Here is a 16,836-nt window from a genome sequence, read left to right on the forward strand (position 1 = left end):
CTCCCAACTCCTGTACTCAATACTCTGACCAATAAAAGAAATCCTACCAAACGCCTTCTTCACTATCCTATCTACCTGTGACTCCACTTTCAAGGAGCTATGAACCTGCACTCCAAGTCTCTTTGTTCAGCAACACTCCCTAGGACCTTACCATTAAGTGTAAAAGTCCTGCTAAGATTTGCTTTCCTAAAATGCAGCCCCTCGCATTTATCTGAATTAAATTCCATCTGCCACTTCTCAGCCCATTAGCCCATCTGGTCCAGATCCTGTTGTAATCTGAGGTAACCCTCTTCGCTGTCCACTACACCTCCAATTTTGGTGTCATCTGCAAACTTACCAACCGTACCTCTTTATGTTCACATCCAAATCATTTACATAAAGGATGAAAACTAATGGACCCAGCACCGATCCTTGTTGCACTCCACTGGTCACAGGCCTCCAGTCTGAAAAATAACCCTCCACCACCACCCGCTGTCTTCTACCTTTGAGTGAGTTCTGTATCCAGTTGGCTGGTTCTCCCCATATTTCATGAGATCTAACCTTGCTAACCAGTCTCCCATGTGGAACCTTGCCGAAAACAAAGCTTTAACTTTGTCTTACCTTTTAATAATGTTTATGATCTCTACGGCCAAGCAGTATTTATCATAGAATCCTTACAGTGTGGAAGCAGGCCATTCGGTCCTTTGAGTCTACACTGACCGTCTGAAGAGCATCCCACCCAGACCCACCCCCCTAACCTATTCCCTGTAACTTTGCATTTCTCGTGACTGATGCACCTAGTCTGCATATCTCTGGACACTACAGACAATTTAACATGGCCTATCCACCAAACCTCACATCTTTTGACTGTGGGAAGAAACCGGAGCACCCAGAGGAAATGTATGCAGACAAATGGGGAAAATGTGCAAACTCCACTCAGACATTCTCCTGAGACTAGAACCAAAACCACCGTGCTGCTGATTTATATTGTACATGGTTGGTTCTTCTACTATAAAATAATAGAGCAGCAAGACTGTTCTCCCTGACTGGCTGTTAATCCCGACCAAACAATGGTTTCTGATTTTGAGTGTGCTATTTCCCAGGGATTAGTGTGATTGTGACATTATAAACTCAAGGTGATTATGCTGCAGTCTATACTTCGCTGAGATAGGCATAATCACACCTCAATTAGGTAGTGTAGTGCCCATTAGCATCTGCTCAAACATAAATTACTGGCAAATAAAAAACCATTGCCCCATTATCTTCAGATTAAAGTGAGGATGCTAAATCATTACAGCTGGTTTAAGTTAAATTTCTTGGCGAAGACTCTCCAAAGTGTCCATTTATTCCTCATTTTTACACCAGGTTACTACCAGTAGAAATTTTGTCTTTGAGCTGTTAGTGTTGCATTAGTGCCTTGAACGCCATTTTTAAAGTCTGCACTGCCTTTCTGATCTAATAAGTATATTTGATTCCTTCAACCACAGGAGAAAGGATTTGTGAACTACTATGGACCTCAGCGATTTGGTCTGGGACAGAATGTCCAGGCAGATCAGATTGGTTTGGCGCTTCTCAAGGGAAAATTGGTAAGGCCCCTTTCCACGTTAATCACCTGTACGTGTATTTAAGTCAGGAACAAATAATGCTGAGTGCATGCCTTAAAATGCCAGACTTTGCACCTGCTGCGCAGATTGAGGTTTGCATCAGGGCTCTCAGCTTGAGATTTTATGCTTTCACAACTCTTTGTTGAGTCACCATAAGTGTGCAGCTAGCCTAGAGCTGCATTTAACCTGTGAGTGACACTGCCATTGATATTTTATGCAGAATCAAGAATGGAATATTCATGACATTGTTTTATCGCCAAAAGTTTGTAAGGTTAAAAATGCAATTCCAATGATGCATGTAAGGGGAATGTGGATGAACACATGCAGGAGAAGGTAATGGAGGGTTATGCTGACAGGATTGGGTGGATACTCCTAGGATATGCAGCCACAAGTATGGAACTGTGCAATTAAGGGCATATTTCTGTCCTGTAAATGCTACCTTAAAAATTAACATATTTTCTGCAGGAATGGTGTTTGCTGAAAATATATTTTAATCTCAAGTATAGAGGTTGAAAAAGCCTGATGAAGTAAATTTATCAAAAGTGAATACTGAGAGCATTCAGATTCAGAATTCCTTAAGTTGACATCGATGGACTCTTTCCTCTAACATCATTTTGTGTTAGACGTTTGTTCTGTCATTCAAAATTGCTGTGTGTTATTTTTCATCTGTCTATCGAATAAACACCAGAAAGAACAGGAAATGTTGGATGCACTCAGCCAGACAGTGTGGAGAAAAATTAGAGTTAATGTTTGACCTTCCATCGGAATTGAGGAAACCTAGAAATGTAATAGGGTTTCCAAATTTCTTCAGTTCTGATATCTGGTGATTTCTTTTAAATTTCCAGTACCTACATTATTTTGCTCTTGTTTTTCGGGAATGAATGCCACTTTAGTGGAGGCAATGTTTGGTTAGTGTCGACAAACCTCCTCTGCCAGTGGAAAATGATGCATTTTCCATTTTAACACACTGACTGTTGGATTGAGAAGCTGGTGGCTGGCATGAATCTTAAGGAAAGGTTAATTATACATTGGCTTTTGTGAGCAAGGACACCCCACACAGAGCTTCACAAACCGTGAAGTACTACAGTGACTGTGCCAATGTAGGCAAACACAGCAGCTAGTTGGAACATTAGATTCCATTGGGAATGAGAAGTTTAAAAGTCTACAATGAAGATAGTTCACTCATATTGCAAAATTTGCCTTTTTTTAAAGAAAAAAGTGGTCTGTGATTTTCCTGTTCCCCTCTCTGAGGGAGCAGTCTCAATGGCTGAATAGTCTAATTCTGCTCCTGCGTGCTATGGTCTTACTTCAGTTTACAATGTGAGGTGTAGATTCAGTCTTTTTCCTTTTGGTGACCTCTTGTGGTTCAGAATGGAACTTGAGAAAATGACAAGGATGTTGAAGGCCTGCTGAATTTTTAATATATTTTTGTGTTCATGTTACTAATTAGTTGGTCATAAAATCAATTTAGGAGAAGGCTGCTCATAATTGGGTTAGTTTAAAGTTATATAACATTAATGATGATTGCCAAGACCCTGTTGAACATTACCTGGATACCACTTTGGGCCTAAGTTAAGGGCTACCTGAGTCTTTGTCGCAATTTGTCCTTTATGAAGGTTAAACACCTAAGGGTTAAATGATCTTTTGCCTGACTCTGTCCTTGGCAAAACTTATCTCAAGCTCCCTTCACCCGTCACACCTATGTACGTGGACCTGGTGTAGCAACACTTCAATTTTAAATTTTCTACTTTTGTTTCAAAGCCTCTCTTTGGCCTGTACAGTTGCCTGGAGCCCTTGGATGCTGTATGATCGCTGAGATCCTCCAACTCACCTCTTGCCCATCCCTGACTTTCATTTCTCCACTGGGCTTTCAGCTGCCCAAACACCAAGCTCTGAAACTCTCAATAAATCTCATCACCTCTAACTCCCTCTCTTCTTCAAATATTCCTTGAAACTCTTTGTTCAAGTGTTTGACTATCTGTCCTAATACCTTCTCTAGTTCACATCATCTTATGGTTCTGAGCAGCACTTTATGACGTTTTTCTACGTTAGAGGTGCGATAATAAGTGCTAATGCTATTGTTGTGAGAGTTATGAATTATAAAATTCCGGACAGATCTTTTACATATGTATTCTATTTAGGTGGAGGCTGTGCATTTAGTCTTTACAGCAGAAGATGGAGATGATCCTGTCAATCAGGCCAAGAGACATTTTATTCAGACTGGTAAGGTTCTGTTTCCAAAATCAGCGCTCTTTTATTTTTTGTTTAACTTATTTTAATTGTAAGTTGCTTTCATTAAACAAACAGTCTGATATCAAATATATTCCATATGGAACCTTAAATAATGGCAGACACCATTCAACCTACTGTGCTTGTATTAGCCCTTTTTAGAGAACATCCAGTTAGACCCATTTTTTCATATTCCTGCAAATTGTTCTCTTTCAAACATATATTCATTAAAATATTTTCAAGTTTATTATTGAATCTACTTTCACCTTTTGTTCAGTGATGCAGTACAGATCATCACCTCACTGCATTTAACAAAACCTTAAAAACCATTCAACACCAGAAAGCTAGTGTGCTTCCAATCCAACCTGTTGGACTATAACCTGGTGTTGTGTGATTTTTAACTTTGTACACCCCAGTCCAACAACGGCATCTCCAAATCTTAAAAACCATTTTTTTTTGTCAATTACATTTAAATCCATGTACTCTGGATGTTATTTGTAAGTAAGAACTTGTATTGAATTAACATCAGCTGTTGTGGTTCTGTTCGCCGAGCTGGGAATTTGTGTTGCAGACATTTTGTCCCCTGTCTAGGTGACATCCTCAGTGCTTGGGAGCCTCCTGTGAAGCGCTTCTGTGATGTTTCCTCCAGCATTTATTGTGGTTTGTCTCTGCCGCTTCCAGTTGTCAGTTCCAGCTGTCTGCTGCAGTGGCTGGTATATTGGGTCCAGGTCGATGTGCTTATTGATTGAATCTGTGGATGAGTGCCATGCCTCTAGGAATTCCCTGGCTGTTCTCTGTTTGGCTTGTCCTATAATAGTAGTGTTGTCCCAGTCGAACTCCTGTTGCTTGTCATGTTGCTTGCAAAATCCCATGCAAGGACTACACAAAACACTACATAGGACAAACAGGAAGACAGCTAATGGTCCGCGTCCATGAACACCAACTAGCCACGAAACAACATGACCAGCTATCCTTAGGAGCCACACACTCAGATGACAAGCAACATGAGTTCAACTGGGGCAACACTATTATAGGGAATTCCTAGAGGCATGGCACTCATCCACAGATTCAATCAATGAGCACATCGACCTGGACCCAATATACCGACCACTGCAGCGGACAGCTGGAACTGACAACCGGAAGCGGCAGGTACAAATCACTATAAATGCCGGAGGAAACATCACAGAAACGCTTCACAGGAGGCTCCCAAGCACTGAGGATGTCACCTAGACAGGGGACGAAACGTCTGCAACACAAATCCCCAGCTCGGCGAACAGAACCACAACAACAAGCACCCGAGCTACAAATCTTCTCCCAAACTTTGAATTAACATCAGCTCTACAGAATCAAAGTGTTCAATGGATTACTTTCCGTTATTTATGCAGGCCATTAGCTTGTGCTTGCAAAATGCAAAATAAAGACTCACGGACTTTAATTCCAAAACAGCCTTGGCTTCAGTCAGCTGCTGCCTTGGAAGTTAGCACAGGGGTTCCCCAGGGATGTGTCAACATTTGTAGGGGCTTCTCCCGCAAAGGTTTAAACACCATTGGACTGGACTGTGCCACTGTAAGATCTTCGACGGCATATCAATCCTGTTTTCTCTTCTGCAGAGGATGCCAAGGGGACACTCGCTCTGATGCCAGAGTACAAAACGAGAGAGCGAATGATGTTGCGTGCATTAAACCGCTACGGCAACAATCAGGAGGGTTGTGCCCGGGCCTGGCTTAGTTTACCACACTCCATGCGTGTACTTTACGTCCACTCGTATTGCAGTAAGGTCTGGAATAGAGCTGCCTCTTTTCGCTTGAGGACTTATGACTTGAAGGTTGTAGAGGGAGACTTAGTTGCCTGTGATAATCTCGAGTGGGATCCATTGAATCAGGAAAATGCTGTAAGTTTTAAAATTGATTTTGGTTTCAAATTAGTGCCGGGTTTTTATTTTGATAAGTTCCTGTTGTTTGCTGCACTCTACCACAGATATATTGCCGGAGATATTGAAGGAAACACAGACTGCTTTAACAAACTGCAAACATCTAATTTTCTCTTTTTCTGCGATATATTGAAATGATTCCCATTGAGCATCACTGTCAACCTTTCTCCATTGTCTGCAATGTGTTTATTTCCATCAGTTCAGAAAATATTCTAATCTTCATTGTGAGAGATGGCAGATTCTGTCCCTAGCAGTGAAAACAAATATTGGAGATGATCTATAAGAGATGGCACAGTGCTGTACCTATTTCTGAGGAATGAAGCCAGACAGGTGCTTGAGGTTTCAGTAGTGAGCACTTTAGTGAAAGTGACTATAGCACCATACATTTAAGTTTGGTATGGAAAAGGATAAATATGGTCTGTAGAATAGGGTTTTGGATTGGGGTAAGGCAAATTTTATTAAAAATAAGACAGGATCTGGCCAAAGTAGACTGGGAACATCTACTTGAAGGTAATTCTACAGCAGAACTCTGGAGGGGCGTGGTGTTTAAAAAGGGACTGGAGGAATGTGGGCCCAACATGTTCCCTTGAGAATGACATGTAGCCGCAACAAGCCCAGTGAACCCTAGATGTCTAGGAATATTTGCGATTGGATCAAAAGGAAAAGAGGGACGCAAAACAGAGGGAGCAAAGCAGGGGACCTAGAGGAGTATAGGGAGTGCAGAGGGGAACTCGAGAAAGCAATTAGGAGAGCAAAGAGGGACCATAAGAAAATACTGTTGGGAAAGATTAGGGAGAATCTCCCAAGGTATTCTAAAGTATATCAAGGGGAAGAGAATAACCAGGGGTAAAGTGGGGCCAACTGGGGACCAAGGATGCAAGCGGAGGATATTGGTAGCGTGTTAAATGTATACTTCACATCTGTCTTTACTGGGAGAAGGAGAATTCAAGTACAGAATTCGAGAAGATGGACTGTGATGTTCTTAAGCAGATTGATACTCAGAAGCGAGATGGTATTGACACTTAAGAGTCATAGAGGTGTACAGCATGGAAACAGACCCTTCGGTCCAACCTATCCATGCCGACCAGATATCCCAACCCAATCTAGTCCCACCTGCCAGCACCCGGCCCATATCCCTCCAAACCCTTCCTATTCATATACCCATCCAAATGCCTCTTTAATGTTGCAATTGTACCAGCCTCCACCACTTCCTCTGGCAACTCATTCCATACACGTACCACCCTCTGCATGAAAAAGTTACCCCTTAGATCTCCTTTATATCTTTCCCCTCTCACCCTCTAGTTCTGGACTCCCCCACCCGAGGGAAAAGACTTTGTCTATTTATCCTATCCATGCCCCTCATAATTTTGTAAACCTCTATAAGGTCACCCCTCAGCCTCCGATGCTCCAGGGAAAACAGCTCCAGCCTGTTCAGCCTCTCCCTGTAGCTCAGATCCTCCAACCCTGTCAACATCCTTCTAAATCTTTTCTGAACTCTTTCAAGTTTCACAACATCTTTCCAATAGGAAGGAGACCAGAATTGTGTGCAATATTCCAACAGTGGCCTAACCAGTGTCCTGTACAGCCGCAATATGACCTCCCAACTCTTGTACTCAATACTGTGACCGATAAAAGAAAGCACACCAAACGCTTACTTCACTATTCTATCTAACTGCAACTTAACTTTCAAGGAGCTATGAACCTGCAGTCCAAGGTCTCTTTGTTCAGCAGCACTCCCTAGGACCTTACCATTAAGTGTATAAATCCTGCTAAGATTTGCTTTCCCAAACTACAGCACCGTGCATTTATCTAAATTAAACTCCATCTGCCCCTTCTCAGCCCATTGGCCCATCTGGTCAAGATCCTGTTGTAATCTGAGGTAACATTCTTCGATGTCCACAACTCCGCCAATTTTGGTATCATCTGCAAACTTACTAACTATACCTCTTAGGCTCATATCCAAATCATTTATATGAATGACGAAAAGTAGAGGACCCAGCACTGATCCTTGTGGCACTCCACTGGTCACAGGCCTCCAGTCTGAAAAATAACCCTCCACCACCACCCTCTGTCTTCTACCTTTGAGCCAGTTCTGTATCCAAATGGCTAGTTCTCCCTGTATTCAGTGCGATCTAACTTTGCTAATCAGTCTCCCATGGGGAAACTTGTCGAACGCCTTTATGAAGTCCATATAGATCACATCTACCACACTGCCCTCATCAATCCTCTTTGTTACTTCCTCAAAAAACTCAATCAAGTTTGTGAGACATGATTTCCCACGCACAAAGCAATGTTGACTATCCCTAATCAGTCCTCACCTTTCCATATACATGTACATCCTGTCCCTCAGGATTCCCTCCAAAAATATGCCCACCACTGACGTCAGGCTCACTGGTCTATAGTTCCCTGGCTTGTCCTTACCACCTTTCTTAAACAGCGGCCCCAATGTTAGCCAACCTTCACTCTTCTGGCACCTTACCTGAGACTATTGATGATACAAGCAGCTCAGTAAGAGGCCCAGCAATCACTTCTCTAGCTTCCCACAGATTTCTAAGGTTCACATGATCGGGTCCTGGGGATTTATCCATTTTTATGCGTTTCAAGACATCCAGCACTTTCCTCCTCTGTAATATGGACATTTTTCAAGATGTCACCATCTATTTCCCATTTAAAAGTACACAAGTTCCCAGTATCAGATGAGTTGTTTCGCAGACTGCTGTGGGAGATGAGGGAGGAAATTACAGGAACCCTCATGCAAATTTTCTGAATGTCTTTGGCTGTCCTCCAGTCCTCTTATCATCTCACCACCAGCCTATAGCTAATGTGGTTCCAGTGAGTCTAACATTAGTCGTAAGGAAACTATTGGAGAAAATTCTGAAGGAGAGAATCTCCACTTGATCAAGGATATTCAGTACGGCTTTGTCAGAGGGTGGGTATGCTGAGCAAACCTAGTGGAATTTTTCAGGAAGGTGACTGAGTGTTTGGGTAAAGCAGTTTACATGGATTTCAGCAAGACTTTTAACAAGTTCCCACTTGGGAGACTGATACTGAAGATAAAAGCTCATGGGATCCAGGGTAACTTAGCAAGTTGGATCCAAAATTGGCTTAGTGGGCAGCAGATAGAGAGAGTGGTGGTAGAAGGTTGTAAGTGTGGCTGAAGGCCCGTGTGTTGCAGTACATCACTTATTAGTGTTGGGTCCCTTTATTGTTTGTGATATTCATGAACAATGTTGATGAGAATGTGGGGAAGGGATAATAAGTAAGTTTGTGGATGATCCAAAGATTGGCTGGGTGTTTGACAGTGAGGAGGAAAGTGCTAGGTCTTAGGAGGATATAAACAGATTGGTTAGATGGGCAGATCAGTGGCAGATGGAATTTAACCCTGATAAGTGTGAGGTGATACACTTTGGATGAAGTAACAAAACAAGAGAGCCCTCTATAAATGGCAGGACAGTGGGAAGTTCAGAGGAATGGAGGGATCTTGGGGTGCTTGTCCACTAATCCCTGAAGGCAGCAGGACAGGATTAATCAGGTAGTTAAGGTGCTATACTGGACACTTGCCTTTATCAGTCGTGGTGTAGACTATAAAAGCAGGGAGGTCATGTTGGAGCAGTACAAAACTTTGGTTAGCTGGAGTACTGTGTACAGCTCTGGTAATTACACTATAGGAAGGATGTGATTACACTAGAGGGCATGCAGAGGAGATTCACCAAGATATGGTCTGGATGGAACATTTCAGCTATGAAAGGAGGCTGGATAAGCTCCCGTTGTTTTCTTTAGAGCAGAGAAGGTTAAAGGGGAACCGAAGATTATGAGGGACATGGACAAGGTGAGTAGAAAGCAGTTGCCCTCCTTAATCAAAGGTCAGCAGGAAGGGAGCATATATTTAAAGTGAAAGGAGATTTAGAGGGGATTTGAGGAAAACATTTTCACCCAGAGGGTGGTAAGAGTCTGGAAAACACTGCTTGGACGGGCCTTTGAGTAGGGAGATGTCACACTCTTTAAGAAATGCTTGGATGAGCACTTGAAGTATCATAACATTTAAGGCTATGGGCCTAATGCTAGAAAATGGGATGAGTGTAGATAGTTATATATTTTTGATAGGCCAAAGGGCCTATTCTGTACTGTATAATTCTATGATCCTAATTGCTCTCTGGGCAATTATAGATGAGCAATAAACGCCACCCGAGCTAGCAACACCCACACTCCGTCGCTTGCTTCAGTTTATTAGCTGCCTTTGATGTCTCCTAACTTCAAATGCTTCTCTGGCCAGCTTTCCATCTACTGGGAACATGAACTCACCCAATGTTTTGTTGGTATTTTAACTCACTCCATGCCTCTCTTACCCATAGTTCCTCTGCTCCCATTGGCTAGTAGGGCTCGTCTTACAATGTTTACCCTCGTGTATTCCCTTCCACGACCTTGTCTCCTCTACATCTGACCTCTTTCTTCAGCTTTACAGACATCAAAGAACTGTCTTACCTGTATCTGTATTTCCATCAGCCATTGATGGCAGTAACCTCAGCCATTCATACCAAATGTCCTTCCTAAATCTTTCCACCTCCACTCTCTGTTGCCTCCCTTCAAGGCCTTGAGAGGTATTTCCTTCTTAAAGCTTTTTGAGTCACAGAGATGTACAACACGGAAACAGACAACTTCGGTCCAACTTGTCCATGCCGACCAGCTATCCTAAATAAATCTCGTTCCATTTGCCAGCACTTGGTCCATATCCCTCCAAACCCTTCCTATTCATATACCCATCCACATGCCTTTTAAATGCTGTAATTATACCAGCCTCCACCACTTTCTCTGGCAGCTCATTCCATACATGTACCACCCTCTGTGAGAAAATGTTGCCCCTTGGGTCCTTTTAAATCTTTCCCCTCTCACCCTAAACCTATGCCATCTAAATTTGGACTCCCCCACCCCAGGGAAAAATATTTTGACTGTTCACCCTATCCATGCCCCTCATGATTTTATAAACCTTTATAAGGTCACCCCTCAGCCTCTGATGCTCCAGGGAAAACAGTCCCAGTCTATTCAACCTCTCCTTTTAGCTCCAATCCTCCAACCCTGGCAACATCCTTGTAAATTTTTTCTGAACCCTTTCAAGTTTCACAATATCCTTCTGTTAGGTTTGTCACACATCCTTCTTTTAATTCACTAATAGGACATGGGCACGGTTGACTAGTCAGCATTTATTGCCTGTCCATAAACAACTTTGATGGTGAAATGTTGTCTTTTTATATTAATTCATGGGATGTGGGTGTCACTGGGTCTGCATTTATTGCCTCTCCTTGATTAAGAGTCAAGCACATTGGTCTAGGTCTGGGTCTGGACCAGACCAAGTGAGGACGGCAGTTTCCTTCCCTAAAGAGCATTAGTGAACCAGATGGGGTTTTTCCTGTTAATTGTTTTGTGGTCACCATTAGACATAAGGTGTGGTGGGATTCGAACCCATGTCCCCAGACCTGGTGCTCTGGATTAATAATCTAGTGATAATACCATTGGGCTATTGCCTCCCCTTGACACGCTGCAGTTTCACATTTGTGGGCGGCACAGTGGTACAGTGGTTAGCACTGCTGCCTCACAAGACCAGAGACCTGCGTTCAATTCCCGCCTCAGGCGACTGTCTGTGTGGAGTTTGCACGTTCTCCCCGTGTCTGTGTGGGTTTCCTCCGGGTGCTCCGGTTTCCTCCCATAGTCCAAAAATGTGCGGGTCAGGTGAATCGGCCATGCTAAATTGCCCGTAGTGTTAGGTTAGGGGTATGGGTGGGTTGCGCTTCGGCGGGTCGGTGTGGACTTGTTGGGCCGAAGGGCCTGTTTCCACACAGTAAATAATCTAATAATCTAATCTAATCTAATCTAACAGAAATCCAGATTGCAAGTAGCTGCAAATCCAGATGATGATTAGCATCATCCTAATATCTTATCGCCCTTTGCTGTGAAGGACATTTAACTAATTTCAAGGCACTATGTGAATGCAAGTTGTTGTTGAATCAGCTGTGGATTAAATCCTTGCATGAGTTCAAATGGTTCTGTTGGAAACATCTTCTGAAATCTCTAACTCGCTAACCCATTGCCCTGCATGAGAGAGTTTCTGCATGGGTGCTGCCAGTATTTCTAAGCAATGCAAGCAATTAATCACATCCGACCTAAATTTTAAGAGACAAAGGAATCGTTGACTCTAACTGTGTGGTTTCCCAAAATGCACTCGCAATGTCTGCTACCCTGTCTAAGCAGGAAGTCTGCCTGGATATGTCTTTACAGTGGAGCAGTTAGAGGGAAATGATACAAGCTTGCATTAATAGCAGATAGACAGAGAGCCTTGTCTTAATGAATGGGAAGCAAGTGGCAAATGTTGGCTGGGACTAGACTACAATTGAAGAATTCAGCATTCATCAGCTTTCCTTTGCAAGTCAAATGCTACCAGACAATGATTTAATTTTTAGCACACAGCAGGACACAGCACCTTCCTGTGTTGTTTTTGATAGGAAGGATATCCTGCTCTGTCAAATTGTTCATAACTTATTTACGGCCTAATTTATCTTTACCAGACCAATGCAAATGATTCTGTGGTACTTTTCAAAGAAGAGGAGGAGATTTTTCCTTGTAGTCAGTAACAATCCTTCAATTTAGCAATTATATTATTGATTCATTAATTTGTGGCATAGAGTCATATAGCACGGAAATAGACTCTTCGGTCGAACCTGTCCATTCCGCCCATAATCCCAAAATAAACTAGTTCCACATGCCTGTGTTTAACCCGTATCCCTCCAAACCTTTCCTATTCATGTATTTTTAAATGTTGTAACTGTACCCATATCCACACTTCCTCTGAAAGTTCATTCCACACATGAATCACACTCTGTGTAAAAAAAAAGCCCCTCATATTTCTTTTAAATCTTTCTCCTCTCACCTTAAAAATGTGCCTCCTTGTCTTGAAATTCCCTACCTAGGGAAAAGACATCTACCATTCACCACATCTATACCCCTCAAAATTTTATAAATCTCTGTAAGGTCACCTTCCTACGCTCTAGTGAAAAAGGTTCCAGCCTCTCCTTACAACTCAAACTCCATTCCCGGCAACATCCTGGTAAATCTCTTCTGAACTCTCCCCTTAATAATAAACTTCCTGTTACAGAGTGATCAGAACTGGCCTCTTGGACACCAAGTGAATTAAAGGATGGAAGGAGGGGGTGGTGGGGGTGTGGATGTGGATGTTGGGAGGGAGGTGCGAGGTGGTTTTTCAGTATCTTGTAATTGCTGTACAAAATGGTCCATGTTTTTATTAAATGGCAGAGCCAGCTCAAGGGACTGTCCAAACTATTCCTCCTGTCCACAAATTAACTATACTGTAACGTTGCCAACACCTCAGCAGTTGTCTGTGGAAGGCTTTGGGATATTCTGAGCTTGTAAAAGCATTTCAAAGATGCAACTTAAGTTAACCCTTGAGGCATGATTTTATCTGCACATTTGTTTTGAAAGATGAAGAGCATACTGCCTGTACCTGTATGGGATTTGAAACTTTTTTTTTAGAATTTGATTTGTAATGAAGAGTTGTGACACTTATAACTGAAGAGAGCGTTGACCCTGTTCCAGTACAATTACCAGCTGAATATCTGAGCAGTTTTCTGTTATACAATAGCTGTAAATAATCCTTAAGATCTCTCGAGTGGCAGTCACACTACAGGATGAATTTGTACTTTGGAAAATATTCATGTTAATTTTGCTGCATGATCACAAATTGTACTTTTTGGTGGAGTGTGCACTTAGTTATTGAGTCCAGGTCCACAAGTTGCACAAGTTACACACACCAACTGTGAATTAAGTTAAAGAACACCACAATTTACGTTGGGATTGACTTTAGATTTATGGTATTTCTTTCCCAGAAAACTGTTTGCGAATAACATTCAATCTTTCAGTATCTGCTGCGGCAATGAGTCACATTGTTGAGTAAAACCAGTCAGTATTTTTCTGTTTAATTTTCCTGGAGATTTGCAAGTTAAAATGTGCTGCTCTTTTTTTTTATTTTCTCTCAGCAGGTGCACGTTGTGACAGCTGAAGATCTGAAGTCTAACATTTACTCGATTAACCAAGTAAGGCCAATTCCCCTATTCAGTCTTCACTAACTCTTCCCTTCATTATTTTCTCCAAGAGCAGTATGTAGGAGTGAGTTTTGAAGGTGTTCACTGTATTTTACAGAAAAAATGCAACTTTGCTCACCTATTGAAGGTGACTATTGTTGCTGACTGGATACTAGGAAAATGTGAGAAATACCTGTTTAGGATTTGCAAAAAAAATAACATGTAGCTGAACATATATGGAGCTGCCATTTAGCTCCACATTTCCTTGACTTAATTTTTTAAAAAACTCAACTTTGGCATGAACCTTATCCCAGTGATTGTACTTCCTCCCTCCTCTCTCTCTAGTCAGGAGGTTGAGAGTTTTAAATCACATTTCAGGACTTAAAGACATTAATCTACACTGGAGAAAGTGAGGTCTGCAGATGCTGGAGATCAGAGCTGAAAATGTGTTGCTGGAAAAGCGCAGCAGGTCAGGCAGCATCCAAGGAACAGGAGATTCGATGTTTCGGGCATAAGCCCTTCTTCCTGAAAAAGGGCTTATGTCCGAAACGTCGAATCTCCTGTTCCTTGGATGCTGCCTGACCTGCTGCGCTTTTCCAGCAACACATTTTCAGCATTAATCTACACTGGTCCATGTTGAGATTTGAGCCCCATCTATCCTCTTGGGTAATCCCGAAAGGATCCGGCATTATTCAGAGGTGTGAGGGGGAATTTTGCAGTCATCCTACTTGTTGGTTATTCCTTAACCAACATCAGTAAAACCGAATAACTGGCTGTTAATCGCTGTGCTGTTTGTGGGGAACTTATTGTACTCTAGTAGGCTGCTGCGTTTGCCGGTGAAATATCGACTGCATTTCAAAATCAACGAATTACCTCTGAAGCATTTTGGGTCTTCATGGCTAATATGGAAATTACCCATGTACAATTAAAGATACGGAAAAAAAAATACAACAAATACAAATTCAAATACTACCTTCCAATGTTTTATTTTAAAATTTATTTTTTAAACAGTGACTAACCTGCTTTCTGCCTCTGCTACTTTTAAGCATGAATTATTTAATGATAGTTGGTTAAATTGGAATGTAATATGGCTTTTTCTTAAATTAAAGGTCGTTCTTCCAATGCCTGGTAACAGTGTCCAGTATCCATGCAATAAACTTGCATTATGGTATCAGGAAACTTTGGCTAGGGATGGACTACAGGGATGCAAGTTTAGAATCCCTGCATTGCAACTGAACATACCTGGATGCTACCGGCGCCTCCTAGCACAACCTCGGCAACTAGTGTTTCGGTGGTTAGAGGACAAGGAAATGCCATTTGCACAAGAAGGCTGCGTCTTTGCGACGGATGACTCCAAACAGCCTCAGGAAATGAGAGACTCTCTTTCTGTGTCCTTCAGTCTGAATTCGTCATGCTATGCAACAATATGTTTGAGAGAAATCATGAAATGCAATGTGTAATTCTTTTTCGATTTATTGTTATGATATATTGACTTTAGCCACAGTCTGCCAAATTTCCATATTGTCAAGCCGGGGGTGCGGGAGGGTGTGGAATGCTTTTTGGATATTTGTTTATCTGTGAAAGCCATTCTGAAAAAACTGATGTATTCACATGTTCATAGAGAGGGAGCTGTCACAGATTGATTTGGTTCATCAATATGGGAGAGTGGCAGTGGTTAGAGGAATTGTGGTGACAACAGCCCAAGATGTGAAGGGGGATGGAAACCTTCTTCCAGAAATTTGGGGCCAATCAAAAGAAGAATGTTGTATCTGTTGCCTGTCCCAATTGCACAGGGTCTAAAAAAGTTCCACTTTGTCACCTAGAAAAAGGAAGACAGATAGCAAGAAAGGCAGAGGCAGAAAGCCCTAAGCAATGGCTAAATTTGCAAATGAGGCAAGCCAAGTTGAGGGAGCTTATTAAAGATACATTTTAGGCATGGAATCTTAGTCCTTTGGTTGTTCCTAGTGTGAATTAATTTTAAGTTTCATCCCAGAGACTGTTACAAGCCTTGGCTTATCTCTCATATGGTTCAGAGAGACCAAAGATATCCAGAATACTGACAGATTTTCACACTATAAAGTAGGAATGGCCTGTGTTACCTACTCCTGAAATTTAAGGTGTCCTTCTGCTCTATATTCCTAATACATAGAATTAGCAGACCATAAAACTTGTATTTTGTTTTAAGAACTAGTTTTTCGCTGGAAGACTTCAAAGATAATTCGGTCATCCAAGCACTCTGCAAAGTCAATGAATACTAACAACCAACTAACAAATAACCCACTATGGAATGTGTGTCACCAGGTGCTGCCACTAAAGCATCAATAGAAACTGTTTATTTGCAGTGGCAATGGTGTCCATGCAGCCTGATTCTAGGACCTGGATAGGGAGTCTGCTTAAGTCAGAATCATTGGAACAGGTATAGCACAACAGGAGGTCACTTGGCTCCTCTGTCTGTGTCAGCTCTCTGACATGATTTGGAGGAGGTGTCGGTGTTGGATTGGGGTAGACAAAGTTTAAAAATCACACAACACCAGGTTATAGTCCAAAAGGTTTATTTGGAAGCACTAGCCTTTGGAGTGCTGCTCCTTCATCAGAGATGGAGCAGCACTCTGAAAACTTGTACTTCCAAATAAATCTGTTGGATTATGACTAGTTGTTGTGTGATTTTTAGCTCTCTGATAGACCAGTTCAACTAATTACATTCCCACGCCCTTTCACCATAACCCTGCACCATTCTTTCTGGGTATTTACTCAATATCCTTTTTAAAGAAAACCTTGATTGTGTCTGACTTCACTATACTGATGGGTCCATAACCTAACCATTCACTTCATTCTTTAAGAGTCAGTTCAACTGTTCACATCCAGAAGTTTAAATTCGTTAAGTGTGAGCACAGCCATAATTACCTCCTTTCAGTTTACTGATGAGTCTGTGAAACCAGAAAATACTTAGGGGAGGAGAGGTTTTTAATTACTTTTGATGTTCTTTTTTGAAGTTGAAATGTGTTGT

General features: G+C 42.0%; 1 protein-coding gene across 2 annotated transcripts in view; it reads left to right on the forward strand.

Moving 5' to 3' along the window:
• The window catches only part of pus7l (pseudouridine synthase 7 like), a 33,844-nt gene extending 17,476 nt beyond the window's left edge, over nt 1-16,368 (forward strand). For both annotated transcript variants that reach the window (XM_060839493.1, XM_060839492.1), the window contains exons 5-9: nt 1,467-1,565; nt 3,725-3,806; nt 5,423-5,703; nt 13,785-13,841; nt 14,939-16,368. In XM_060839493.1, coding sequence (XP_060695476.1) covers nt 1,467-1,565; nt 3,725-3,806; nt 5,423-5,703; nt 13,785-13,841; nt 14,939-15,289 — 870 coding nt within the window. In that variant the 3' untranslated portion in view covers nt 15,290-16,368. The remainder of the gene's footprint in view (nt 1-1,466; nt 1,566-3,724; nt 3,807-5,422; nt 5,704-13,784; nt 13,842-14,938) is intronic.
• The last annotated feature ends 468 nt before the right edge of the window (nt 16,369-16,836 follow it).

This window comes from Hemiscyllium ocellatum, chromosome 19 (genome assembly GCF_020745735.1).
Source record: "Hemiscyllium ocellatum isolate sHemOce1 chromosome 19, sHemOce1.pat.X.cur, whole genome shotgun sequence".
Taxonomy (NCBI): Eukaryota; Metazoa; Chordata; class Chondrichthyes; order Orectolobiformes; family Hemiscylliidae; genus Hemiscyllium; species Hemiscyllium ocellatum.